This window comes from Rattus rattus, chromosome 8 (genome assembly GCF_011064425.1).
Source record: "Rattus rattus isolate New Zealand chromosome 8, Rrattus_CSIRO_v1, whole genome shotgun sequence".
Classification (NCBI taxonomy): domain Eukaryota; kingdom Metazoa; phylum Chordata; class Mammalia; order Rodentia; family Muridae; genus Rattus; species Rattus rattus.
In genome coordinates, this window is record NC_046161.1 from 67,351,120 (window position 1) to 67,379,023 (window position 27,904).

General features: G+C 45.7%; 2 protein-coding genes across 6 annotated transcripts in view; one reads left to right on the forward strand and one right to left on the reverse strand.

Moving 5' to 3' along the window:
* Ccpg1 (cell cycle progression 1) overlaps positions 1–1,777 on the forward strand; it is a 31,798-nt gene extending 30,021 nt beyond the window's left edge. For 3 of the 5 annotated variants that reach the window (XM_032911547.1, XM_032911550.1, XM_032911549.1), the window contains exon 9: positions 746–1,777. In XM_032911547.1, the coding sequence (XP_032767438.1) occupies positions 746–935 (190 nt within the window). In that variant the 3' untranslated portion in view covers positions 936–1,777. The remainder of the gene's footprint in view (positions 1–745) is intronic. The other 2 variants (XR_004388877.1, XM_032911548.1) reach the window with 1 other exon arrangement.
* On the reverse strand, positions 611–24,783 carry Pigb (phosphatidylinositol glycan anchor biosynthesis class B). Its single transcript, XM_032911554.1, has 12 exons — positions 24,545–24,783; positions 23,736–23,871; positions 22,143–22,260; positions 19,875–19,979; positions 17,400–17,530; positions 15,123–15,263; positions 7,938–7,989; positions 7,040–7,251; positions 6,318–6,382; positions 3,038–3,251; positions 2,769–2,949; positions 611–1,732 (listed from the first exon to the last, which is right to left on the reverse strand). The coding sequence occupies exons 1-12, from the start codon at positions 24,672–24,674 to the stop codon at positions 1,589–1,591; spliced, it is 1,629 nt and encodes a 542-aa protein (XP_032767445.1). The 5' UTR covers positions 24,675–24,783; the 3' UTR covers positions 611–1,588.
* Between the last annotated feature and the right edge of the window lie 3,121 nt (positions 24,784–27,904).

The following is a 27,904-nucleotide window of genomic DNA, read 5'->3' on the forward strand; positions in this document are numbered from 1 at the left end:
GTAAGTGTTGTGGGTGTATCTGAAATGACTTCATAGTTGGCTATTGATACTACTCAGAATACCAGAAGGAAGTCCTAAGCAAGAGGAACCGGAAGCAAATTGATTTTGGAGATAGATCTGTTGACATTCTTTGGAGAGGATGGGTTGGTAATAAGTCAGTCCCCACTGGAAGGTCTAGTGTAGGGGACACCAACATCTGTGCTGGTTATAGAAAAGGCTAATCAAGACGAGTGCAGAGTGACAAGAGCCCAGAGATGTCAAGACAGGTGCTTAGAGCTGAGGGCTGCAGGGTGCTGGCACGCAGGTCTTCGTGTTAAGCAGTGGAGAAGCCTGCTGGCAGAGTGTGAAGAGAGCAGTGCCTGCTCGCTGCGCTTGACTGAGGAGGGGGAGAGTTGGAGACTGTGTTGCAAGATGTGTATTCATCTCAGCTGAGGGATAAAGCCAATGGAGACGAGACTGGTTCTTACTGGAGTGATAACGGAAACACCTCATTATTTTATTGTTACATTCCTGCTCCTCATCCCCTGCTAGGTCCCCCCTTCCAGCCAGTGCAGGCGTATTGACGCCTGTCCTTTTTTCTTCAGTGTTGAAGTAATATCCCTCTCCCCTGGTAATATAATAGGATTTTATTTTACATTTTATCTCTCTGCAGTGTTCAGATAGGTTAATGGGGAAAAACATTGTTATTTTTACTTTTAGACAACTGAACTCTAACATAGATAAAAAATGTGTTTACTACTTTCAGTCGACCTGATAAAAAGCAACGTATGGTAAATATTGAAAACTCCAGGCACCGAAAACAAGAGCAGAAGCACCTTCATCCACAGCCTTGTAAAAGGGAAGGTAAATGGTATAAATACGGTCGCGCTAATGGAAGACACACGGCAAATCTCGAGATAGAACTGGGCCAGTTACCTTTTGACCCTAAGTACTGATTTGTGATTAAGTTAAGTTAGGAAGTTAAGAGATGTGGATGCTTTCTACTTCATTTGATGTTGAAATTAGGATGAACTCCCCGTGACTGTCTTTATATTACGCAAAAGCAAAGCTTACTAACTTGCATTTTCCTGTAGTTTACGTTTATTAAAAACAAAAACTTTTTTTTTTTTTTTGCTCTGGGAAAAAAAACAAACAAACCAGTAGTTTTCAGGAAGCCAGGCATGAGACATTCTGTGCATGAAACAAGGCTGGGTTTGAGTAGCTGAGCTTAGAGCAAGCTTGGCTCACACAGGGCAGTCAGTGCCGTGTGTGGGTGTGCAGCAGGGCTTAAGCTGAGGTGGGACTCCGCTCTAACGTTTTCTACTCTCATGCTTTTGTCTCTCTGTGGGTTCAAGAGCCTGTTGGCTTGTGAAGAGCTTGCTGGCTTGTCTTGTGAACTCTTGCATACCTGAATACTATGGAAGAAACAATAAACTGCACCATGAGGAAAACTAAAGGTCTCTCTCAAGTCTGGCGCCGAATTAAATGTTCTCTGAGAATGCCTCAGGACAGTGTATGGTACATCTGTCCCCAGTGGCTTCCCCTCATGTCACGAGTCACCTGCAGTTTCTCTCAGTTATGCCAACGTCTCTGCAGAAGTCCTCACAGTTCAGTTCCCTCCTGTGCTGACTCTGCTGGCTAACCTCCGCTCGTAGACATGTATGTGACTGCCAGTTCGACGCTCTGGCCAGTGAGTGTGGAAGAAAGTAGCAGTCCTCTCATAGTTCCCTGAGGTGAGGAAGGCATGGATCTCCTGCAAGTAAATAAAGGCATGTTTGCCAAGTACGATTTCAAGGAATTCTAGAGTTGCCAATTACAGTTTTTCTTTTGTGACTTTTTCCTTCTCAAAGCAAAATTTCTGGCGAAAGGAGCAACTGCGGCAGATAATCCTACTATCGAGTTACAGAACAGGGTGATTGTACTCGGGAAAAGATCAATTATGGAGGATGGGGGTTGGGATCATTACGTTTTGTCAACTTTACTGGATTAAGAAACTATTAGGCCAGGCAGTTGTCATATGCCTTTCATCCCAGCACTCAAGAGGCAGAAGCAGGCACATCGCTATGAGTTTGAGGCCAGCCTTAGGGTGGGCAGAAGAGATGGCTCATTTGGTCACCTGGTTCCTGACCAGGCATGAGGCTCTGAGTTCAGATGCCTTAAGTCCTACCTAGCACTTGGGAGGCAGAGGCAGATGGATTCTGTGAGTTCCAGAACAGCCAGGGCTACATTGTGAGACCCTGTCTCAAAAAATAAACCCAGACATGGTGGCACATACCTGAGTGTGGCAGAGATAGGATTTGGGGGGCTGTGGCCAGCCATAGTTGTTATGTTCCAGGTTTAGTGAGAGATCAGGCTCAGAGAATGAGGTGGAAAGAGACAGGAAGCCACATTGGTCGACTTGAACCTCTGGCCTTTCCACATGTATATAAGAAACTTGGCTACACATACACATGAGGAAACAGGACAGGAGCAGTGAAGCACATTTCCTAAGTTTGTAAGTTTTTAAAGACTTGAGGGAAGACCTTCCCTGAACGTGGGTGGCACACTCCTGTGGGCTGTGGTCAGCGTGCATAAAGAAAGGGAGAGAGCAGCCTGAACCAGGACGCTCCCCTTTATTACATGCTGTTCCACAGACCAGGCTCACATTGTCCCGCTGCAGCTGGGGAGCTGTCCCCACCCAGCACCGTGCCGCCTCTGCCACTAGAGAACTAACTCACACAGGGGATGAGAGGGTCAGTGAAGCAGACTTTTAGTGAAAACACTGAGCTGACTATTTCAAGTTGACATACCTTATCCAGAACATTGAAGGTGACCAAGTGAGTGGGGAGTGACGCATTGCTGTGAAACTCTTGTTGTAACCAGCCTAAGGGGTTTAAGTAGAACGTATCTGCTTCATCAAGATACTGAGTTTTTCCAGTCAAGTCTGGGGGACACTGGAGAAACCGCATGGACAGTGGGCAGTGAACATGGCTGTGGAAAAAAGGTCAAAAGAGTTAAACACCCCAAGTTTCTGTCCTTTCAGGCTGACCTTGACCCCAGGCAGAACTGCCTTCCTCACCTGTAGTAAGGCGTGGAGTGGCAGGGCATCATGATGAATACTGAGGCCGGAGCTGGGTCAGGACCTCTGGGGCAGACTTTCTGAATGTGATGCATGACATCCAGCGTGCCTCTCTGATGAACTAGGCCAGTGTAGAGTGCCAGCAGCACATTTGACAAGAGCAGGAAGCTCAGAGCTGCCTTCCTCCATGCCTTCAGGTGGGCTAGCGAGTATCCTGCATGGAGAAGGATGGGTCAGTGAGGCACAGGCGCTCGTTTCCTGTTATCAGCAAGTGCATTTGTATAATTCCCCAGGCAGACAGAAGCAGTGGAACTGTGTGTCAAACAGGCAGTAAGCGAGTCAACTCCTGACCACTCACCACCACTGCACTCAGGCAGGGTCTAGCCTTCTAGTCAAAGGCACGGTGTGGACAATAGCTGTTCATTCTTAGCTTGTAGTCTGTCTCCGAGGGATCTGACATCCTAAGATTTCCAACGGGATTTCTGAAATTTGAATGATTCCAGGACAGTTGGAAGGACATAGTGAAACAGCTAGCCTGGACTAAGATTCATGATTTTCTTAACAGGGAGCAATACTGCTTGTTCAGTCCTACCCGGTTAGATCCCACCACCCAGTAGGCATTTTTATTTGCATGTAATGTGGAGATGGAGTTCTCATAAGCATCATTTCAAGTGCCTGCTTTGCTCCTATTGTCTGGTCCTAAGAAGTGCTGTGCTAAGTGCCAGGGTGCTTGCCTTGGCTTCCATCTCACGGAATACAAACCATTCTATGTGAACCAGCTCTTAGTATGCCTGTGGGTTTGTGGGATTTGGAATGGGGTTTTACTGTGTAGCCCAAGCTGGCTTCAAACTCCAGCCTCTCAAGTACTGGGCTTACAGTTATGTGCTGATAAATGCACTGGTCACCTTACTGGCATGGGCTTTAGGTTCTGTCGAGTAGTTAGAACAGCCAGTCTTCTCCAGCAGTGATTTACCAAGGTGGCTCACACCGTGGGGAGGGTGGGAAGCCCTGAGCTTTCACTTAGTAATTCCAGCTCCTGTGCTGCACGTGGCAAGGACTTCTAAAAACAGAACACAAACCCAAGGTCTCTGGGGACACATCAGAGGCAGGCGGAGTTCTGAGTTCAAGGGCGGCCTGGTGAGTTCAGGACAGTAGGGTTATACAGAGAAGCCCTGACTTGGGGGAAAGAAAAAAAAGCAAAGGTCAAGGACCCCCCCCCCCTTACCTTCTCTAGTATGTTCGGTCACTTAATCTCTACATTTTTAAACATTGCTGGGAAGGAAGGCTGTAAGTCAGTGATGGTGTTTACATGAGAAAAGGAAAGGGTGGAGAAAAGGAAAGCTTTAGCTGGAGAACCAGTAGAGGAGGGCAAGGGGCAAGGCTGACCTATATCTTACCCTCTGCGCAGGCAGAGGTACCAGCAAGTTTACATTGCAGTTGTCTTAAGGAAATAGGCTGTATCTTCACCGACCACAACCTCAATACGGAATCTTTCAAGAAAGATCTTGTGGCGGAATTGTGAACATCAGACACTGAAATTAACTGGAGAATATCTAGTCTGTGATCCCAGCAATCCCACCTAGTAGGGAGGCGGAGGCAAGACGGGCGAAAGTTTGAGGCTAGCCTGGGCAACGTAGCAAGATCTTCTGGTTGAAGCAGTGGCTTCCAGGGAAGAGGACTGGGAGGGGTGCCAGCAAGTGGGGAAAGGTCTTGCCACACAAGCCTGAGTTGGATCCCTAGAATTCATGCCCCCAGGTCTCACTAAGATGGTCTGGAACTCTGGTTTCTTCAGTCTCTATCTACCTCCCAAGCGCAAGGATTACACCACACCTGCTGATGTGTTGTTTTGGAGTTTGCAATTTTTTCCTTGTCACAGGATCTTGCCACTCATGTAACCCAGGCTGTCTTTAACCAGCAGTCCTCTGGCCTCGGCTGCTGGAGTGCAGACAGGCATCACTTTCCTGGCCTTAGAACACAGAATCTGTGTTGAAGCAGTGCATAAGTAACGTTGGCAGGCGGATCGGAACTCGGAACCAGCACTCTTCAGTGGGATGCAAGGTCTCTGCTGGCTGGGAATAAACCAGTGACGTGTAATACTGGTTGGCAGTACATCAGCACCTCAGCATTGGCTGTTAGGTCAGAAACCAAGGTACAGAGCACACTATGAGGAACTTAGATGCTGTTATCCAGACTTAGCCTTAGAGGACATTGAGGGCATCTGGCTAGAGTCTAGAGACTGAAAAACCTTGGGTTTTAATCACCTCTTGAATCTGGCCTGGCTTTTGATTTGCCGTGACCCAAAGACTGGTGAAAGACCCTGTATATTTCAGGCCCAGGCCTCCTACCCTCCCACTCTTCTCTTGGAATCCTGAAAGTACTGCGTAAGAAGCCCCATCTGACCCATGGGCAGTGAGAAGGCTCCGGAGTGGATGTACTTCGACATACAGCTAGCCTGGCCCACACAGCCCTGCCAGTGCTCCGTCCAGTCAGTGTGAGTGAGCATGGCTAAGATGTGGCTCATGAGAATTAGTGGCATTAAAAGTCACTACTACACAGCCGTGGCTGGCAGCGGCATTACATGAAACAGGTTAAAATAGGTCACAAGAACGGAGTAAGGCTTAGATTTGAAGAGTTTGGGAAAGACTCAATAATTCTAAGGAGAGCTGCATGGTACAGCAAGCCTGTCATCCTATCACACTGCTGGATAAGCTTAGGCAGGGTAGTCTGGAGTTCAAGTCCAGCCTCTGACTTAGTGAGAATGCTGCATGGGTGTTTCAGGCCAGCCAGACTCTGTCTTACCTCCTACCCTGGCAAAAGAGTAGACTGTCCAGTAGATCATTCTTTTATCTTCTATAATACAGAAAAAGGTCATTTAGGGGCTAGGCAGAGTGGTTCACATCTGTGATCCAAGCACTTGGGTTGAGGCAAGAGGATGGCTGGCCCTTGAGTTCAGGTCTGGCCTCAGAGAGAGCTCTAAGTCAGCTCTGTCTCTATAACCAGACAACAGACACCCATAGGTCATTAGATTACAAAAAAGAAAATACTGCAGTAATAGTTTAGGGAAGTTTTCATTGAGCCTAGTTCGAAGTAAATAGCTCCTTAGGCATCGACAGACTCCTAATGTTTTATTGCTGTTTTGAGACAGGATCTTGTTGTCGAAGCCCAGTCCACCCCGACTTGTGGTTGATCCTCCTGCCTTTTCCTCCCCTGGGCCGGGATTACAGCAGTGCTGTCAAGTCTGGCTTCACTTAGCTACTCTTTATTAACCAAAAATACTTACCACAGAACACCATGCAAAATGGTAAAACTGGATAGATAAATCTGAATTCTTTGTGGCCCAACATGCTATAATAAAAGATATTAAGACAAAACATTAATTTTACATTAGTATGAGAAATTAATGTATTTAAACTATACGATCTGTTCATTTTTCAAGTATTTGTCACTGAATTCTTTTTTATTTGTTACATGGCATTATACCATGTATCAGACTCAGGAATCAGACTCCTTTTTAAATAGAATGTGATTATGTGTTAAATAATAATGTCAGAGGGGAATTATAATGTACAAAATACACTTAGAAAAAAATTATATTACCTATTCAATTAATATGACTTAAATCTGGAATAAGAATACATTTCTTTAAAATGTTTTAAAATGTTTGCATGTGTGTTGTGGGTGGGGTGCACACAGCATTGTGCACACGTGGAGATCAGAGGACCAGGACTTGTGGGTGTCAGTAGTCTCCTACCATGTGGATCCTGGTGACACTGCTCGTCCTCAGGTATGGTGGGAGGTGCCTCTGCCTGCTGAGCCATCTCACCAGTTCCTCATTTTTATTTCACAGTCAGACGGATGTAAGAATAGGACTAAATCCTGAGCAGCACATAAGTGCTTTCATCTGACATAATTTCTACTGCTAGATCCTAAGAGAGAACTTCTCAGTAGTTTCAGAATCTCTTAGTAACATTTAAACATTCGCCCGACTGAACAAAGTCTTACCTGTACACCAGCAGTGTCCACAGCACGGCCAGCAGTAGTATGTTGAGCCTCCTAGGGGCCAGGAAGCAACCGTGAATGAAGAAGGATAAGTGGGTCCCCAGGACAACTGGAAACCCTTGACTGAAGTACCAGTGCCATGGGTGAGAGCCATAAAACGTCCCCAAGTTCTGCAGCACGTTAAATTTCAAAAAGTTAAACTGGACCAGCGTCCACTGGCATAAATGAAAGAGAAAAAAGTTAAGTTAGTATCAAAAACTGATTAGGGCTTTATAGTATTTGACAGAATTATAGCATTAAATAAGAATTTAATCCAAAAACTCAGGCAGTCTTTAGTAAGTCTGCATAATGGCATGAGTTCCTTTAACAACTTGTTTGTCTTTTCTCACCACCCCCCTTTCTTTCGTTTCCCCTCCCACTGTTTCCCAAATGCTGGGATTAAAGGTGTGGGCCACCACCGCCCTGGTTAGTAACTTGTTTTTCTAAGTATTTGATAGTGTTAATTTGTAAACTGCTAAGTTTTTAAGGTTTAAGGTAAATCTCAAAAATTATGAATAATCACACATATTTTTGTTTTATATCCAATTAGAAAAGAATTTTTTAAACTGATTTTTCTTTAATTGGGTGTGTGCATGCACTTGAACACGTGTCCTCATGCCTAATTGCTCTTTGAGCTGAGAAGGGATCCTGCAGTTTCAGGCGGTTGTGAGCAGTTCCTATGTGGATGCTGGGACTCCAGCAATTACGGGCTCCTCCTCGGTGTGGGGGTTACAGGTGTGGCCACTACACGGAGGAGCATGGGCCAGCACAGCCAGATTCAATACAAAAACAAACGCTGAAAGTCAGAGCAGTAGTAAATGGTTAAAATAGCCTAATTTAGCTTAATCTAATTTTTACTTACTTGGCCAAAAAAGATACGATCAATTATCAGAGACAAACTGAAGGTAATGAATCTGAAAAACAAAGTGGAACAATGACTCATATTTGAACCTGCTGAGCTAACTCCAGGCCACTGCCGTTGTACCAGTGCCGCTGTAAAAACGCTTGACCAGCTCAGCAGCTCTGGGTAAACCAGATGAGAAGACGCACTTAAGCAAACAACAAAACCCGCTATTGTTTCTATTCTCGGATAATCTGTCAACATAGAAATATAGATACTGTTTCGCAATTCTCAGGGTTTAAGAAGTCCTGACTGTGGTTGGCTAGGGGCCTGTGCTCCAAGTATATTACAGGGGATAAGCTGCCCTGCTCTCAGAGCTGCTGGACGCTTCATCGGCATCATGCTTCTAGGATTGGGCTGGCTTCCTGTGTGCTGCAGTTCATGTCTAATGTGGGTGAATTGTCACACCGCTTTTATTCTGTTTTAAGATACTCCGTTTTTAGTTTTTTAGAACACTGGCAGCAGACAGTGTCAGTTCCCATGAGTTGTCAACTTTTCACACCCGAGAGAACCTCAGTTGAGGAATTGTCTCCATGTAACTGTCTATGGCACATCTGTGTGGCATTTTCTTAGCTATTAGCTGATGAAGTAGTGCCCAGCCCACTGTGGGCAGAACCATCATTGGGTCCATAGGCCAGGCTGAGCAGGCCAGAGGAAGCCAGGCAGGAAGCAGCATTCCTTAGAAGTTTCCTTTCTTCAGTCTGTCTCTCCAGGTTCCTGCCTTGGCCTCCCTGGGTAATGGATGCAATTTGTAAGCTGTAATCAGCCCTTTCCTCCCCAAGTTGGTTTTGGTTAGTGTTTGATCACAGCAACAGAGAGCTAACAAGGAGCCACAACTGTATAATTTTGTTTTGTTTTTGTCTTTGAGATAAGGTCTCTATGTGGGCAGTCCTGGCTGTACCAGAACTCACTCTGTAGAGCAGCTGGCCTCAGACTCAGATCCACCTGCCTCTGCCTCCTGAGTGCTGCTGGGATTAAAAGTGTTGGCCACCATACTGGACCAAATCATACAAATGTAAGTGTTCACAGTATGCACTTGGGTTAAGTAGACATATCACTAGGATAAGCAACCAATTTTGTTTTCCAAAATGGTGATCATCAGAAATCTGCAGGCTTAGAGGATGGCTATGATTTGATTAGGTAAGGAAGAGTTAGAGTAACTACAAAGAGTAAAAACACTTGGTAAAAATCAGAGTAACAGCCTGAACTATGCAGGCAGCACGGAGAAGAAGGTGTAGGGCGGCAGAATGGGCTCTGGGGTTTTGCTGTTGTTGGCCTTGGACGTTTCCCTCCGGCCTCAGCCTCTTGAGTGATAGTGTCTCATTTCTTCTGCCTTACGATTTCTTCTTGGATTTGTAGGCCATGAATATGTCTTTTCGCTTTTATATATTGACCTTTTTCGTTTGCTAATTATCTAACTTCATTTCATTTTGATTATAAGGGGTATTTTATGTGATTTATTGTTCTTTCTCTTTTTTATTTTTATCTTTTGTTTTTAGAGACAGGATTTCTTTGTGTAATAGCTCTGGCTGGCCTGGACTCACTTTGTAGACCAGGCGGGCCTGGACCTCACCTCTGCCTCGAGTGCTGGGATTAAAGGCATGTACCACCATGCCTGGCCTTGGTTTGTCTCTTGAAATGTACTGAGCCCAAGGTCTTGTGTGTGATAAACAAGCAGAGAGTCACTGAGCGCAGCTGAGTGCTTTGGGACTGAGTCTTACTATGTGACCCTGGTTGGCCTGCAGCTCACAGAGATCCACCTGCCTCTGCCTCCTGGTACTGTGGTTAAAGGCATATGCCACATCCTGTACGATGAACACTTTAGATATAGTGGCAATCTGTTTTTTGGGTTTTTTTTTAGGTTTATATAGGTGTATTAGTGTTTTGTGTGTATGTATCTGCACCACACAAGTGTTGGTGCCCTCAGAGGTTTAAAAGGGTGTTGATTCCATAATAGCCCCAACCCCAACAGAAGAAGGTGTTGGATCCCCTGAGACTGAAGTTCTGGACAGTCGGAATTCTGTGTGGGTGCCAAGGACTAACCCTGGATCCTTTGCAGGAGCAACAACTGCCTGTTTTTGTTTTTTTAAAAACCACCATGAGTCCAGCTCCCAAACTGGATATTACTTGAAGTAGCTGGTAGAGTTTTTCATGGTTTGTTTCAAGTCACCCTGTTCTTACAGTTTTCTGTTTTGTGTCCTCTCTGGACATGAGGTTTGATTGATCATATACGATGAAGATTTGGTCCATAGCTTGCCCTTCCACTCTCTTCACAGTTTTGTGCAGAGCTGGGGTCAGTGTGTAAGTAGTCTGTCATTGAGCCATATCTCCAGCACAAAGGGCCTTAACCACTCAAATGTATCTTTTTTTTTTTTTTTTGGTTCTTTTTTTGGAGCTGGGGACCGAACCCAGGGCCTTGCGCTTCCTAGGCAAGCGCTCTACCACTGAGCTAAATCCCCAACCCCAAAAAAGTATCTTTTCAAAAGTTTTCTGTTCTGCCTGGGGAAGCTCTGGTCATGGAAGTCGCTGTCAGCCTGGCAGGGACGCTGGTGTTTCACCTTTACAGTGAGATCTATGTTTTTCTTGGAGATTTTCTTCAAACTTATGGTGGGAAGTAGGTTCAACTTTTTTTCTTTTTTAAAGATTTATTTATTTATTGTATGTGACTACACTGTTGCTGTCTCCAGACACACCAGACGAGAGCATCGGACCCCATTATAGATGGTTGTGAGCCACCATGTAGTTACTAGGAATTGATCTTAGGACCTCTGGAAGAGCCGCCTCTCCAGCCCTCTCAACATTTTTTTTCTAAGATAGTTCAGCATGCTGGTTCAAGGCCATTATTCTAGAACTTGGGAGATGGAGGGAGGGGTCTGAGTTCAAGGCCAGCCTGGCTAACACAGCAAGTTCACGGCCAGCCAAAGCTTTGTGGTAAGGTTGTCTCAAAAACAAGACAAAACAGGCTGGGACTTGTGGGACACAGGGTTACTGCCAGCATTCAGAAAATAGAGGCAGGCCTGCGCAAGGAGACTTGTGGGGCAGGGCAGTGGACTGGGAGAAGAAGCTTGGTAAGATTGAGGTGGAGTGGAAGCCCCAGGGCCCAAAGGGACAGTAGGAGCTTCACCTGCTCCAGACACCAGGTCCCTGTCAGGTAGCCACAGCACCCACCCCCCACCTTAGAGAGAGTTGAGACCATCAGTCACATAGGGTCAGCAACCCCTGAGCCCCTCCACACGCAGATGAGGCATCCAGAACACCTCAGACCAAGCCAATAGGAAGCGCCTGCTGTCAGACCCCAACCCGCCCCAAAACTGTATAGAAAGATCCTATCCAGAAGGAGTAAAGGTGAGAAGAACATAACGCCTTCCCGAAGCTTCTGCTGCCAGAAACTCCCCTGCACCTCCCTTGCTAGCCAACCGTCTGCTAGCTCGGCTCAACGCAGATAGCTCAACATCTGGAAGCAACATTGGCAGCAGGGTCAGTAGCAACACCAGAGTGGCTGCAGTTGCACTTCCCCTCCCTGCTTGCACCCTTTCGCCTTGGCTTGAATGCTCCCTCAGGGGCTCGCGCATAGACCTCTGTGGTTAGCTTGCCGTGGTGAAGCATACCGAGCTAGCGACCTACTCAGTCCCACATCCGAACTGCAGATTAAACAGACCACTGACACTTGCTCAGAAGACTCAGGCTTTTCTTTCTGTCTCTCCCTGACGCCTTTCTCCCTCTCTCCCGATACCCACTCCCCTTGCTCTCATCACCTTAATGCTTTGCCTCTGCTCCTGGTTACCCGCCCCTTTGATTCTTAGTTATACTCTCCAAATCTAATTTTGGACTAAACTCGTCCTGCTACAGCAGTGATGAGCCTCCTCTCTCCAGTTCCAGACCGTAGCACATGCCTAGAGCTCTCTCTCTACCTTCCCCCGCCTGCCAGCCTGAACCCAGGCCTCCATTCCAGCGGCGGTCCCAGCAACAGCCCAGCTGCCCACCGCTCCATGGTGCAGACCTAAAAACAGACCTGCTTGCCTTCTGGGCCCTTGCACCCTTTCCCCTTGGCTTGAATGCTCCCTCAGGGGCTCGCCATAGACCTCTGTGGTTAGCAGATAGCGTCTGGTGCACAGACCAGCAACTGGCGCCCAGGAGGAGCCCTGGGCCCTGGGCGGTTGCCGGTGCGGCTAGAGAGACAGAGCACAGCTATGGGTGCTGTCTCACTCACTCTGGTTCTGCCTATAGGAGTGACAGCAGACCCCTCCCTCTCCACCTAGGAGAAAGGTCCCACCCTACCTGCCCCCAAAGACGATAAGATCTTGCTGAGAATTCAGAAAAACACACCTGAAACTCTTATCCCAAAAATTTTCAGTCTAACAGGAACACCTAAAACAATGTTCATCAAGACTTTTAACCCAAAATTTTCATGCTTCTTTAAACTTTTATTTTCTTCCCTAGTATTGTCCTAATTTTTGTCCTAAAATTGTCCGAATTTTTTTCAATTTGTTTAAAATTTCTTTTAAGGTTCAAAAATCATATTTAATCTACTCTCACAGGTCAAACCAATTGTGCTGATAACTATTATTCAATCCTAAATTAAGAACCAATTTCCTTTTGCAGACAAGCTGTTACTGCCTATCCCAGATACATAATTAACGTGATATTTTCCTCCTCAGCCATCCGAAGCAGATAAATCCTCAACTCTTCCCTCTGCTTTCCCTAATACAACACAGGTAACTCTCAACTTAAAGGATGCCTTCCAGGACCAAAAGCCTCAAACACCCTTGCTCTTTCTAGGACCCTAACAACAGAGCACAATGAACTCCCAAGCAAACTACTACAGGCTTAACACACACTACCCACCCCACGCATGCACAGGCATCCCTCTGCTGCGGCTCTGCTTCTCTACTGGTTTATCCCCCCCACCCCCCCCCCCCCCCCCCCCCCACCCCCACCAAAAAAAAAAAAAAAAGACAGCGCTGCCCGGCCTTCTCCTTGGACCTGCCTGGGGCAATGAAGCCGTCCAGACACCTCATCTGGCTGAAGACTTCCGAGACCGTCAAGTGACTGATGAACTCCCTGCCAAGGTCAAATGGCTATGGAACTTGGAGGAATTTACATGAAAGTAGGGGAAAATGATGTCTATATAGATTAAGCAAATGTTTAAAACTGATGTTAACACCCTCACAAACTGTACAATCTACTGAACAATTAATTGGTTAAAAAATCCCTTGATTCCCTAGCCCCCACCCCTCACTACCCCTCTGGCTTAGGTTGTGTTTTATTTTGATGCTTCTGCCCATGTAAATTTCACTACAAATAACACTAGACAGTCACTCCACTGACACCTTTATTAAAATGAAAAGGAGGGGCTGTGGGACAGTCAACCATGCCAGGAAAGCTTGGTAAGGTAGAGCAGGTCTGAGACCCTGGAAACTCCGTGGTAAACACCTGAGATGGTAGGCGCCTCCCTGCTCCCTGCCAGATTCCTGGCCTGGAACACTTATCACAGAAGGAAATATGACCTGTGGTCATGTAGGTCAAGAACAGAGTTCTTCATGCTAATGAGGCACCTAGAGGTCCGGAGGGTTTAGCCAATAAGCTCCCCTTCCCAGACATATTCCTCTCTGCAAAGGGTATTTAATCTCAGGTCCACCTTCGAAGTAGGTAGGCATCCATTTTCCACGATGAACAACAAAAACAGTTTGGAACCGAGGACTGTCTCATCTACCACTGTCATGGGGAGCATGGAGAAGGCCTTCTCCTACCTAAGCCTCCCTTCCGTAGAAGGCCTCTCTGCACTCCCAGCCTCAACCACCACCAAGCTAAGGACAATGACAACTGAGCTAAGCTGGTGCTCTCCTGTCCCCAGCCCCGGGGCCCTGGCCTCCTCAGCTCGAAGGTCTCTTCCATTTCAGGCTCTCAGCAGCACCTGGGTGTCCAAGAGTCTGAGAACCACCAAGGCCTGGCCCCAGCCTCATCACGGGCCTGGGGACCCCTTCTCCCCCATACTTTTGTTCCTGACTTCTCTGTGCAGTCCTCCAGCAGCGACTGGAGGCCCACCAAAGTCAGGGAATACAAGCTTCAGGTTCTCAGACTGCATTTCCCACCCCAAGAGAGCTTCCCTAAAGCCCGGAACACACCCAACAGCAGCTTGGGGTGACTACAGTCAAACTCCCTGGCTTTGCCTCCCCAGCCTCCAAGCCCAACTGCAGGGAGGAACTCGGACCCACAAGACCCCGTCTCAAAAACAAATGAATGAACAAGTAAATAAGAAAGAGCAACATGATTTTCTGTTGTGGAACCCAGTCTTCCAACTGGTCTGTTTGTCTTTGTGATATTTCTGTCACCTTAGTCACTGTATGTCCTAATCCTTTCCCCTGAAGATCTTTAGTCTTTTGCGTTCCTTTAAAGGCCAGAATACGGGGGAGCTGGCTCAATCCCTGTCACTCCCCTAGAGGCCGGGCCTCACACAGGAGTCTGCAATCCTGGTTACTCCGAAAGCGGAGGGAGATGGCAAACCTCTGCACTGCCGAGCATAGGCTCAGGAGATAGTTTGAATTTTCTTCACGATGCTGTGCTGGGCTTCATAGCTGGGTACTCACATCCTGTTTAACGGTTCCTGTTTTATGTCACCAGCTCACTGGCTTTGCTAATTTTAAATTTCTCCATGTTTCTATTTCCTATACAATAACAGTCGCATCACTTAAGTCTAAAACGATCATGAGGTCATACGAGCAGAACTGTTCTAGGTCCTATACAAATACAATAGAAAATTTTAGGAAATAAAGTGTGGAAATTCTAAGAAATAGACATTTTTGTTTCACTGAAGTATAATACAGTTAATCAGTGTCACGAATCTAGACACCTAAAATAGAATACTGACTGGGTCAATGAAATGGCTCAGTGGGTAGAGGTGCTTGCAGCAAAAGCCTGGTGACCTGAGTTCAATTCCTGGAACTACTGCAGAGAGAACCCCCTCCACAGACATTGTGCTCTGACCTCTACATACGCCTTTCAGCATGCACACACTCATGTGGAAAGAATAGAAAACACTAAGTTGGAACTTTCCTGAGACATTTTATACAGTAATTAGAGGAGAGATAAAGTATCCTCCTTACAGTCTTAATAAGATGTTGTAGATGGCACCACAGCCAGACTTACCCTACGGGTAAAAAATGATGCAGCATCAGGTGGAGCTTTCTCTGTTCTTGGTAGAGATGTCTGAAGAGTAACGGCACCCACGGGATAAGTGCTGTGGGGCGGACCACACAAGCAAGTGCCACCAGGAGCGAGTACTTGACACTAGGAGCAAGGAAAGCTCGTTACAGGGACACTGGGAGACTGAGCTTGAAGTCAGCCGGCTATTTTCACTGCGAGACAATAAGAAGACAGTGCAGATGTTTAAGGGAATGGCATTATTTATGCAGTGATGTGACCTTGTGAAGCGGAGAGGTAGCCTGACAGAAGAGTATGCAGGGCCCTGGGTCTGACCCCAGCACCACTCACAAGGAAGGTATTACATTTTTTTTTTCAAAATTAAGTAAATTATACTTATTTGAAAGATGCACATGCATACACACATGCACACATAAGGTTGTGTGTAAACACGTGTGAGGGTCCAGAGACTGAGGCAGGTGGATCATGAGTTCAAGGTGAGGTTCAGCAGTTTAGTGGGTCTCCCAAGCGCTGGGATTATAGCCATGCCCGAGCTGTCTGTTACATAGCCCGGGCTGACTTCAAAGTTGCTATAGAGAAGAGGCTAGATTTCAACTTCTGATCCTCCTGTCTCTGCTTCCCGTGTTGGCATTACAAAAGTATGCGGCCACTGTGCCCACATGGGGTCATGACGTTTTAACAGACCTACCCAGAGTTTCTCAAACTGAATGTTACACGCAGAGAAAGTTGAGCAATGGGTGGTGAGACCACAAGTGCCCAAGGCCTGGCTAGGTCTCATGGTGATAAAGGAGTTAGAGACCCTAGGCTACAAAGCACAATAAAACAGCCCGTTCCCCAAACTGCCTTGGAGTCTACATCCCCTAATTATCTTACACGACTGAAGTATTCTAATTCTCTCCCAGGCTCAGGAGAGCACACTGAGAAGCCCATTTCCTGTCTCTTTACTTTCCCCTTACGTAGCCCCCATCATAGGAACCCAAGTCTAATGCAGAAATAATGTTAGTCCTTTAACCACAGCACTGGGGAGGCAGATGCAGGCTTCTTCTCTGTAAGTTTGCAGCCAGCCGGGTTCCAGAACCAGAACAACCAGGACTACACTGTGAGGCCGTCTTACAAAACAAAACAGGAAAATTATTTTATCTAAAGATTTTTGTTCAGGAAGAGGGAGTGTACTCTGGCTTGTTGGTGTGCTTCGCAAGCCTCTCTCTCTCCCATCCAACACAATCCTTTTTCTGTTTTTGAGGCAGGCTCTCTAGGTGCCCCTGACTGTCCTGGAAGTTCCTCCTCAGACGAGGCTGGGCTCAGACTCAGGGATGTGTCTGTTTTGTGCCTCCTGAGTGCTGGGACTAAAGGTTGAGCCAGCATACCCAGCTTTCTGTGCATTGTTCTGAAATCCCATTTGACTCTCATGATTTTCTGTGTGTAGAATAAAACCCAAGGTGTGGAGAAGGGCCTGGTCCCGTCCCAGCCTCACCCTGCTCCCTCCTCTCTCCACTCACTTGCTCCCCACACCAGCAGCTCTCTCTGCTCCATGCTCCTGCTCAGCCCTCCTTGATGCTTGGTCTAGGTTTTGCTTTTTTGCCATTCTGATCTGCTTAACCGGGCTGGAGAGATGGCTCAGTGGTTAAGAGCACTGACTGCTCTTCCAGAGGTCCTGAGTTCAATTCCCAGCAACCACAGGGTGGCTCACAACCATCTGTATGCAATGGGGTCCGATGCCTGAAGACAGCTACAGTGTACTCATAAATAAAATAAATCTTAAGAAAAAAAAGACAAAACTAATCTGCTTAACCTGTTCTCCCATGCTGGTTAGCAGACCTGCAGGGACTCTCTTAAGCCTGCCTTGCTTCTGATTGCTTTAGGGAACCAGAAGGCAGCCACAGTATGAGTGAGGATTATTTATTCTCCTGGCCAACTCCTTGCCACTGCTAAAGGATAGCCAGGCCAGGCTCCCAGGGGACCTTCAAGGAGAGTTTTACAAGGATCCGGGTACTTTCTTCTAGTCTTTGGAGCCCACTGATAAGAGACTGCTACTTCAGTAAGTACTACAGGATTTCTTAAGCATTTCTACACTTTGTACCCATCCCTTTTATTAGATTCACCATGCAGGGTGACTGTTTCTGGTTTCCTGTTATACTTATTGAAAGACCGTTGTTTCTTCTAAGTCCCATGTTTACTGGACGTGACACGTTGACACTTAGGGTTTTCCAAAGCACTTCTTAGACTTTTGTCCTCATTTATTAACAGTAATGGCTGTCTTACCTGTTCTTGGACCTTGAGCCTTCCAGAGGATAGTAGAAAAGGGCGATGACAGTGAGGGCAGTCTCCATGGTGTTTGTGAGGGTCCGGGTACAGCAGTACCACGTGAACCAGGAGCACAGCTGGCAGAAAAACTAACAAGTCGGCAGTCAGTATGGCTACAGCGGGAAGTGGGAAACTAAGTGTTCGACCAGCCCACATGCTGTAGCCATGGCCAAACACTGTTCTTAGCCCGTGCCACCCTCGAGCCAATGCCAGGTTTGTATTTTTTATGCTAAGCTGGTAGTGCTCTCAGGGCTTCCTGATGGCTTGCACTTGACTGACTCTTACTTCTTGTTAATGAAATACCCGAAACACGGACAGTAAGAGTGGAGTTTATAGAACATTGAAAGTTCTCACTAGATCATCCAGGCAGCGCTCTACCTCATACCTTACAGTGGCCTGGAATCAGCTATCCTGAGCATCTACTGACCTTGCTTTGGAAATGCTGCCCTACTTCTTTCTCCTTGTCATCGTCGTCATATATGTATATAAAGTCGGTAGTGCTTTCAGAGCATCTCTCTCTCTCTCTCTCTCTCTCTATATATATATATATATATATATATATGTGTGTGTGTGTGTGTGTGTGTGTGTGTGTATATGTGTATATATATATATATATATATATATATATATATATATGAATGACCTGAATGTTGCTAGTCTTGAGCCAGTCAGCATCTGTTTCCCATTATTTCTTTTTCCTTTTTCCTTTTTTTTGGCAAGGCTTCACACACGTTATAGCCTTTGCCCTGGCTCCCATATATTTTGGTGAAAAATTAAGAGAAGAGAAGATGTGTCAGGAGGCCTTTGGTTTCAGGTTGGAAACGAGCTAATAATCAGTTTCCCTGAAGAACAAAAGTATCAGATGTCTACAAAGCTACATCTTAGAAGGATCTCCTTGTTAAAACAGCAGGTGGCTTCCTGTTCTCCTACGAGGCCTTTTTAAAAGGTTCCGATACACATGACAGAAAAGATTTTTTCCTTAAGGAGAACTCGGAGGGAAGATCTCAAAAGTGGGCTGGGATATTTGCTACCATTTCATGTGCACCTTTGGCAATGTATATAAAACATTAAAACAAAACAAAACAGTCGGTATGGAGCTGACCCTGTCTCTGAATCAACCAGCTAAACTAATTTTCTTTTTACAATGTAAAAAGCAAAACACTGAGGTGCTAAGAGCACTTACTGCTCTGTGTGAGGATGGGAGTTCGGGTCCCAGCACCCGGGAGGGGGCTCATGGACACCTGTAACTTCAGCTGCAGGATCCCACGCTGGCCTCCACTGGCACCACATACAGACTCAAAATACAGAGGATAATGCTGGCCTCCACTGGCACCACATACAGACTCAAAATACAGAGGATAATGCTGGCCTCCACTGGCACCACATACAGACTCAAAATACAGAGGATAAAACACATCTTAAAAAGCGTGAATGATAGGGGCTGGGGATTTAGCTCAGTGGTGAGAGCTTGCCTAGCAAGGGCAAGGCCCTGGGTTCAGTCCCCAGCTCCGAAAAAAAAAAAAAAAAAAAAAAGGAAAAAAAAAACGTGAGCGAATACATGTCTGCACGAATAAGCCCTTTCTCCATATTCCAGAAATGTGTTGGTGAATGAGAAGTTAGGAATTTAGAATGTATTTCCTGATAGAAACGATAAAATCAGTACATTTGTAAATGGTTTGTGTGGACGCAGTCAAGTAAAGAAACAGTGGTTCAGTGCAATCCAGTCACCCACTGGGGTGTCGCTTGACTTGGAATAAACCAGTGGGGCACACCTTTAACCCCAGCGCTTAGGACACAGAGGCAAATGGATCTCTTGGGAGTTTGAGGCCTGCCTGGTCTTCATAGTGAGTTCCAGGACAGTTAGAGCTTATGTAGAGAGACACTGTCTCAAAAAACAGAAAAACAACAAAAAACCTAAACAAACCCCCAACAACAACAAGAACTAAAGCCGCTGTTGAGATGCTTTTCCAGGTGATGCTCTACGGCACACGCCTAGTTCCTCCCAGCACTCCATCTAGTGCTGTGCTTCAATGCAAAGGGATTTTTCAGGAGAGCCTCAGGACGGGTGAGGTTGGGTGGGTGGGCAGGGGTGAGGGTGGGTGGGTGGGCAGGCTGTAAAAGCAGCTTCCAGGGGTTGGGGATTTAGCTCAGTGGTAGATCGCCCGGGGGAGGGGGGGGGGAGCTTCCAGAGTGCCCAATGACTAAGGAAAGAGATGAGGACCCTGTCAGTTTACAGGCCCAAGGGCTTCCATAGCTGGCTCCTGGGACTCAGCCTGTCCCACTTGGGACAGTGAGGAGATGGCATACATCATTCAGACTTTAATATTTCTAATTAAGGAAGACTTTCCAGGAAGTTCCGTGGATCGGCTGTTTAGGAAGCATTTACCCCACACATGCTCTATATCACACTGTGTCTGAAGTGTTTGGACTTACCACCCATCGCGCCACTTCCTGGTTTTCCAGCTGCTTCGTGAGGGAGTAAAGCCTTAGGTCTGCTACAGCAGACAGAAGAGCTTGGCCAAGTCTGGGAATCCAGATCTTCATTGGTTAAAAAGAAAATGGGTTGTCAAGCACATCTTCCTGGTTCATACTGAATTGCCATGAAGATAAAAAATCTAACCAGTAACAGAAAACCACCTTTCCATCTCCATCCATTGCAGTGTGCTTGGCTTGCTGGCCCGCCCTCCCTCCCTCCCAGCTGTCATTTGGGAAGGCTTTGCCCTGTAGCCTACCTGGTTTTGTCTTTGTTTTTCCTGCCTCAGCACCAAGTGTTGGGGTTTACAGGTGTGAAGCACCGTACCCCATTTACCCACTTTTATATTTAGGTATATCTTACAACGCTAATTATTCACTTTTTAAAAAAAATTCTGAAGCTGGGCAGTGGTAGCACACGTCTTTTTTTTTTTTTTAAAGATTTATTTATTACATATAATTATACTGTAGTAGTCTTCTGACACACCAGAAAAGGGCATCTGACCTCATTACAACCATGTGGATGCTGGGATTTGAACTCAAGACCTCTGGAAGAGCAGTCAGTGTTCTTTTTTTTTTTTTTTTTTTTTTTTTTTTTTTGGAGCTGGGGACCCGAACCTTGGGGCCTTGCGCTTGCTAGGCAAGCGCTTTACCACTGAGCTAAATCCCCAACCCCACAGTCAGTGCTCTTAACCACTGTTCTATCTCTCCAGCCTCACCTTTTATAATAGTAGGGGTTGAACCTATGTTTCAGAAGCATATTTATTTTTGTGAGCATACAATAGCTTTTCTTATTAAGTGAAGCATTTATAGTACTATATGCTGGGTGTCATAGCAGGTACTATCTGTATCAGCTCACTCCTTACAGTAATCCTCTGAGGCAGGCATTGTTTAATACACGAAGAGATCAAGGCACAGAGAGGTTAGGTGATGTTCCCAAGGCTACAGAGCGTGTTAACATTAATGCCTGGATTCAGACCGATGCTAGATTCCATAGCATGTGCTCTTAACAACAAAAATTTAAGAATCCAGGGCTGGAGAGAGGACTGTGGTTAAGAGTGCTTGCTGCTCTTCCAGAGGTCCCAGGTTTATAAAGTCCTCAGCACCCAGGTTAGGCAGCTCGCAGGTGCCTACCAGCTCCAGGGGACCAGAACCTTTCCTCTGGCTACCAGCACCAACACGTCGGTGTGTGCATGCATGGCACATATGTATGAAAACTGTTGTTTTTTCAAGATGGCCTTAGACACCCAAAAGAGAAGTCATGACCCTGTGTAGAAAGAAGCTGATCCCAAACCTCACTTTTCTAGGCTCCATGCAGTGCCTCAGAATCAGACTGGCTTTGGAATACTGGGTTTTCTCTGACTGAAAAGTAACAGTCCAGCTTCCAGGGGACTACAGCCTAACAGACCTCGAGGGCTGGGTGTGCCTCAGTGGAACCTGTTGGCACGTCCAGGAACTTGGGTTTGGTTCCCTCCTGTCCCTCTCCCAGAGGATCCTAAAACAAGACCTTTCTCAGGTCCTGTGCACAGCCTCGCCTGAATTGCCGCTGGTAATCCGTAATCCAGAAACTAAGTCTTACTGCACAGTGATGACACATGCCATTTAGTTTTTTTTTGTGTCACATTTCCTCACCAAATCCAAGGAACAAACACTATGTAAAATAGTTATCGTGCTGTCTTTAAACTGAGTTCTGATAGACTTTCTCGTACACTTTAACTTTTGTGTGCTTATGTCGGTGTGCACGAGGATGTCAGAGGGTGCTTCTGTCTTTCCCTGTCATTTGTTCCCTTTGAGGCAGGGGACTGACCTGCCTGGGGGACTGAGTTTTTGCAGGGTGGAGCACAACCAGGGATAATCTTGTCTCTACCTCCTGAGAGCTAGGGTCAAAGGTGATTGCAGGGACAGAGCCAGCTTGATTCATGGGTTCTGGGACCTAACTCTGGTCTTCATAATTGTGGAGCAAAGGCTCTTAACCTTGGGCCATCTTTCCAGCCCCTCCTTTTTATTTCAAAATTTACTTTACTTTTTTTTGAATATATGGAGGAATTCTACATCAAAGTGTCTTTGGAACGTTGGGCTTTCCAGATAAGGCTGGACTTTAGCAACAATAGACTTTTAAAAACAAGTTTCGTGGTACTAAGGAAGTCATTCAGTTATTACCAAGTAACTTCGGAAAAAGGAATAAATCTGGATTTAACAACAATTTTAGTCATTTTAATTTAAACTTACCAGTAATTGAACACTGTCTTTCCCCAGAAGATGCAGAATCTTGTAAATGCTTGCAAAGATTAGGGGATAAGTGTAACCTCTCAGTCTCTCTGTCCATTCCCAGGTCAAATAGCCATAATTATTAATATTAAGGATTAAATGTCCAATAGTATTGTAGCAAATTTATTTAGACTTCAATATATAAAACAATACTTTATTCCTTGACAATGAAGTTTCTTTGTTGAGACAGGGTTCATCCACGTAGCTGTGACTATCTTGGAACTTGCTTTTTAGACCAGCCTGGCCTCAAACTCAGAGATCCACTTGCCTCAGCCCCTCGAGTGCTGGGATTAAAGGCATGTGCTACCATCTCCCAGCTTTTGTTATAATTTATTTTTATTTTACGTGCATTAGTGTTTTATCTGCATGTATGCTTATGTGAAGTCAGATCTTGGAGTTACACGTTGTGAGCTATCATGTGGTTGCTGAGAATCGAACCCCAGTCCTTGGGATAAAGCAGTCAGTGCTCTTAACCACTGAGCCATCTCTGCAGCGCCAAGACAGAGCTTTTTATTGCCTATTTGGCTAACTGAAGTCTTTATTTCCTCAAGTTAGTAGAAATGTGTTTCTCATTTAATATATAACTATATAATATAGCTACATAACTGTAATATAGGTAAAACAGTGTATATGGGTGTAGCTGTGCGTGATACATATGTTGATACAAGGGTAAGTGTCAGAGGGCCACTCTATAGAATTGGCTCTCTTTTCATTTAAAAAATTTTATGTGTATGTGTGTGCACATGTATGTTCTGCGCAACATGTGTATGCCTGACGCACATGGAGGCCAGAAGAGGGTATCAAATGCCCTAGAAGCAGGATGGTTAAAAGCCTCCATGTGGGTGCTGGGAACTGAACTTTGGTCCTCTGGAAGAGCCTGGTCCTCAGTGGTTAAGAGCAGCTCTAGTCACTGAGAAATCTTCCCAGTCCCTCTATCCACTCTTATGTGAGTCTTAGGGACAGGACTAAGGTAGCCAAGTTCACATGCTTTTACTAGCTGAGCCATCCCAGGGACCTGGCTTTGTTTTGAAACAGACTAGGCTAAGCTATCCTTGAACTTACAATCCTGCTGCTTCAGCCTCCCAAATGTTGGGAAGGATTGAGTTTTTTACTTTATCTATATCATTTGACTATAATTCATTGTAGGTATATACACTAAAGGCAGTGTCAAGTTTTGGGGTGTTTGTTGTTGTTGTGTTGTTTTTGTTGGTGTTTTGTTTGTTGGTTTTTGAGACAAGGTTTCTCTGTGTAGCCCTGGCTGTCCTAGAACTCACTCTATAGACTATGCTGGCCTTGAACTCAGAGATCTGCCTGTCTGCTAAGATTAAAGGTGTATGACACCATGCCTACCTATGTTTTCTTGTGTGTATGTGTGTGTGTGTGTGTTTCTCTCTCTTTGTTTTGTCAAGTCTGTGTCAAAGGAAGACATACAATAAATATCAGCATATTTGGTTGAGCTGAAACTATTTCAAAGAAATATTGAAAACACATAATCATGAACTGAGCTCCTAGGATGAATACACACTCAGGGTGGAAAGAAACCATAAAGGATATCTGAAAACCATGTGGTGTGCAACTTCCAGAGACTGCCAGTATTCGTCAGGAACAAAACTTGTCTGGACTAAGAAGCAGTTAAATATTCGCAGAGCAATGGTAAACAAGACCAGGTAAATGTTTTCTCCAAGAAGATCTGAAAAGCAAATCAAAGCAGTAAGTGTGGCATAAAGTGAGACTGCTTCCCCTACAATTCCATGTGTGATGCCCTGGCTTGACTCCAGCTCTGTTAAGACCTTTCAAAGATGTCCACAAAGGTCATCTTCTAATTGATTACTGAGCCAGCTTCAGAGTTAGCTCAGGGGTGGGACTCTTTGCCTAGCCTGCTTGAGGCTCTAGAGTGTAGTCCTTAGCACGAACACTTCCCACCACCGTGAAAATAGATACAAATACACACACACACACACACACACACACACACACACACACACACACAAAATCTGTTAACCACTGGTTAGTCTGAACCTCTGTTTTACATGTGAGGAGGCTAAGGTTCAGAAACTGCTTTGCCCAACACAAAAATGCTGTTACTGATGATCAACGCTCTCCAAAGTTTGCTTTTCCCAGTGTACAGGCAGCTTGGATGCTGAATGCAGAGTATTTTCTTCTTTAGTTGCCAACAGTAATGGGGGGGGCATTTTATGTTAAAATCTATGTGTGCTAGGTGCGGTAGGAGGATTGAGGCAAGTCCAAGCACAGTTTGCACAACACAGCGATGATACTGTCCAGTAAGCCTGAGCTCTTTTCCACCATTCTGTGTAGTCCCAGGTGCCAGGTGCCTTGTGCTCTGCGGTGAGCTCCGCACTCACCAACGCGCCGAGAGCGCTTTTCCTGAGCGATCACATACTGCGTGGACTTCCTCTTCCGCAGCTTCATCTCTCCAGAGCTGCTGTGGAGATTGCGGAAGGCCGTGCTGTGATCGCCGGTCTCGGGCTCCATCCTCCCCTGGCTACCTGCATCCCACGGTGCCCGCCCCTCACTTTCTTGTAGGTGGACACATGCCACTAAGATTGGGCCCCGCGAGCCGCCGTCGCTTCGCTGCTCCGGCACACCCTCAGCCAGGAAGTGCTACCGGAAGCAGCTGAGTCTCCGGGTGGGTCAGGAGCAAATCTTCCTGACTGGAGTTCAGTGCTGGAAAAGACAAAAATAAAGACTCCGGATGCTTTACTGCGCCTGACACCTCGCACAGCGCCCGCTGAGGAGGCGCTCGGAGGTAACAGAGCAGAGGGAGGCCGTGCACCACTGAAAATCAGCTCCCGGGTGACCACGGTGCTCATCCCTCCTGCCACTGTAGCGTGGAAACAGTTTCATCCTGGCTCTCACAATGACGGGAAAAAGTTATAACTCAATGAATTTTTATTATCTGTTTTTCACAACTCCAATGGTTTTCTTTATCCCTTATTATCTACTTTCTCATCAATTTATTTATTACTTATTTTCTTGAGTGGATCTCACTATGTAGATTAGATTGGCCTTGAATTCGAGAGAGCTACTGTTTCTGCCTCATGAGTGCTGGGATCTAATGCGTGAGTCAGCACACTGTGCCTCCTCTATCATTGTGACAGGGTCACACTCTTAAATAACCCTGGCTGCCCTGGAACTTGCTCTGTAGACCAGGCTGGCCTCAAATTCATGCCTCTGTCTCAGGAGCAATGGGATCCAAAGCCTGTGCCACCATGACCAGCAATCAAGGCATTAAAAAAAAAATTAGTTAGAGTGGGGCCTGGAGAAATGGCTCTTCCAGGACTTAAAACATGGTGGCTCACCATCTGAAAGAGATCGTCTGCAGAATACCGTGGTTTGATTCCCAGCGTTTGCAGAATACCGTGGTTTGATTCCCAGTACCTATATACTGCCTCCTTATCTCTGAGGGTACCAGGCCATTGCAGATACATACATAAATAAATTTTTAAAAGATGTGTTGGAGGAAACATCAATAGTGAGTTACACAATAAAGTGGGAAATGCTTCAGATCTCAGATGCCCTCTGATAACAGTCTTAGCTTTTGAGTTGGTGGAAGGGAGGGCCCTGTTACTGCATCTCATCTTTTACCCGATAGTTATAGTGATGTTTGTTCACACACAGATAGGTTAAAAAAATGACTATTTAGGAGACTAAAGATAGTCCATGGTAATTTGGTTTGGAGCCTGCAGCCTTCTGGCTCTACATAATTCTATTCAGTCAACTTGTCTTTTAGAATGTTGAACAAAGTTTTGTGTTTGCCCTTGGGAACATCTTTTCGTGGAAAAAAAAAAAAGTCCTGCTGAGCAAATCGGGGGCTCGAAAGACTCAGATTAAAAAAAAAAAAGAAGAAAAGAAAAGAAAAAAGAAAAAAGAAAAAAGAAACAACAAACACTACAGTTCCGAATGGCCTCTGGCTTCTGTACCTTCCCTTTGTTTGTTTGCTTTAAAATTCTTAGTCATTGGAACCAAAGCAAGATTGGTAAAGTTGTCATCTGTGTGGTGAACTGTATAATCCAGGAGAAAACATGCCTTTCTTTCCTTGTTGGGCTTTAATTACGCCTGAGAACTATGGAGGGCAAGTTCCTTAGGGTACAGGAGCTGCTGGTTATTTTTGTGACCTGGGGCTTGGGTTAAATCCATGCCACGGTCCAGAAATTGTGTGGCACCTTCACTCTTCCCTCCTCATTTGCAACCTCTGACCTCTGCTGAGGGGGCCGACAAGCAGCACTGTTCCCTGGAAAGTGCTGTGTTCACTAGTCAGTTTCTGCTGTTTTCAGTTGTTGGAACTAGAAACAAAATCTCCCTTGCCCCCTGCTTTTCTCAAAGTAGGCAAGCAAATGATTTGTATTTGATTTCTCCGAGTTTTTTGTTATTGTTGTTGTTTGTTTTTGCCTTTTTGAGATAGGGTCTTACTATGCAGCCCTGGCTGGCTTGGAACTCACTCTGTACACCAGGCTGGCCTCAAATTCACAGAGCTCTTCCTGCCTCTGCCCACACCTAGTGCTGGGATTAAAATCCTGTGCCATCACTCCTGGCTCAATAAAGTTTTATAGCCCTAAAAAAATCATTTTTGTCAAACAGCTTGCTTAAAAATTATGGCTACTGCAGAAAGAATAGTGAAGTCATTTCTCCCGTCCCTCTATTCTTCAGACAGAATTTAAACTGAGACACTCACTCTGGGTTCCTTAGGGTACCTTTTGAAGTAAAAAGTATTGAATGACCTGAAAGGTCGCCCGCCATCCCTTCCCCTCCTTTTGCCATTTTGAAAGTTACCTGTTTAAATGCACTGAGAAGACTTCCAGCAGCCATGTTAGTGGCCCATGCCTGGCATCCTAGCGCTGGGGAGGTGAAGGCAGAACTGTAGTCTAGAGCAGCCTGCCCATCGTGAAGAGCCAGAAACAAACAGGCAAATAAACGCAAAATAACTCACTGGGACTATTCTGTAATCCGAGAGGGTGCGTCGCTGTCTCACAGCACCCTCTAACTTGTATTCCCTAGAGGTTCCTTTTGAACATTTTTGTTGACTTGTTTTGTTCTTTGTTTGGGACCTGTTAGTTATGGAATCCAGACTTGCAGTGCAACCAAAGGGTGACCTTGAGTTCCTGATCCTCTTGCCTGGACCCAAGTGTTGGGAATAGGAGCCTGTGCTACCATGCCTGAAGAAATAAAAATTTTAATATAAAATATGATTTTTTTAACTACTGACAACTAAATTGAAATTTTAGAAAATGTTCCATAGTAAGCCTATGTGCTGTCATGCAGCCTCTATGTATTTATTAGTTAGTGATTCTTTTTTTTAAAGATTTATTTATTTATTTAATGTATATGAGTACACTGTAGCTGTCATCAGGCACACCAGAAGAGGGCAGCAGATCCCATTACAGATGGTTGTGAGCCACCATGTGGTTGCTGGGAATTGAACTCATGACCTCTGGAAGAGCAGTCGGGGCTCTTAACCGCTGAGCCATCTCTCCAGCTCCCTAGTTAGTAATTCTTAAATATTACAAAAACATTCATGCCAGAGGAAAGTAGTAACAAATCTTCTAGAGGGCAGTTGTGGGGCTGGAGTCATGGCCCGGGAGTTAAGAATGAACTGCTCTTCCAGATGACCTGAGTTTAGTTCCCGGCACCTGTGTTAGCTTACAACTGCCTGTAACTTCAGCTCCAGGGCCTTGGACACTTTCTGGCCTCCATGGGCTCCAGCC

Coding starts and splice junctions, on each gene's coding strand:
- Pigb (XM_032911554.1), bottom strand. CDS start 24,674: ATGGAGCCCGAGACCGGCGATCACAGCACGGCCTTCCGCAATCTCCAC. Junction 22,261..23,735: donor GCACACCACATGGTTTTCAG/ATATCCTTTATG, acceptor TAATATTAATAA/TTATGGCTATTTGACCTGGG. Junction 7,990..15,122: donor CATCATTTTTTACCCGTAGG/GTAAGTCTGGCT, acceptor TTTGTTTTTCAG/ATTCATTACCTTCAGTTTGT.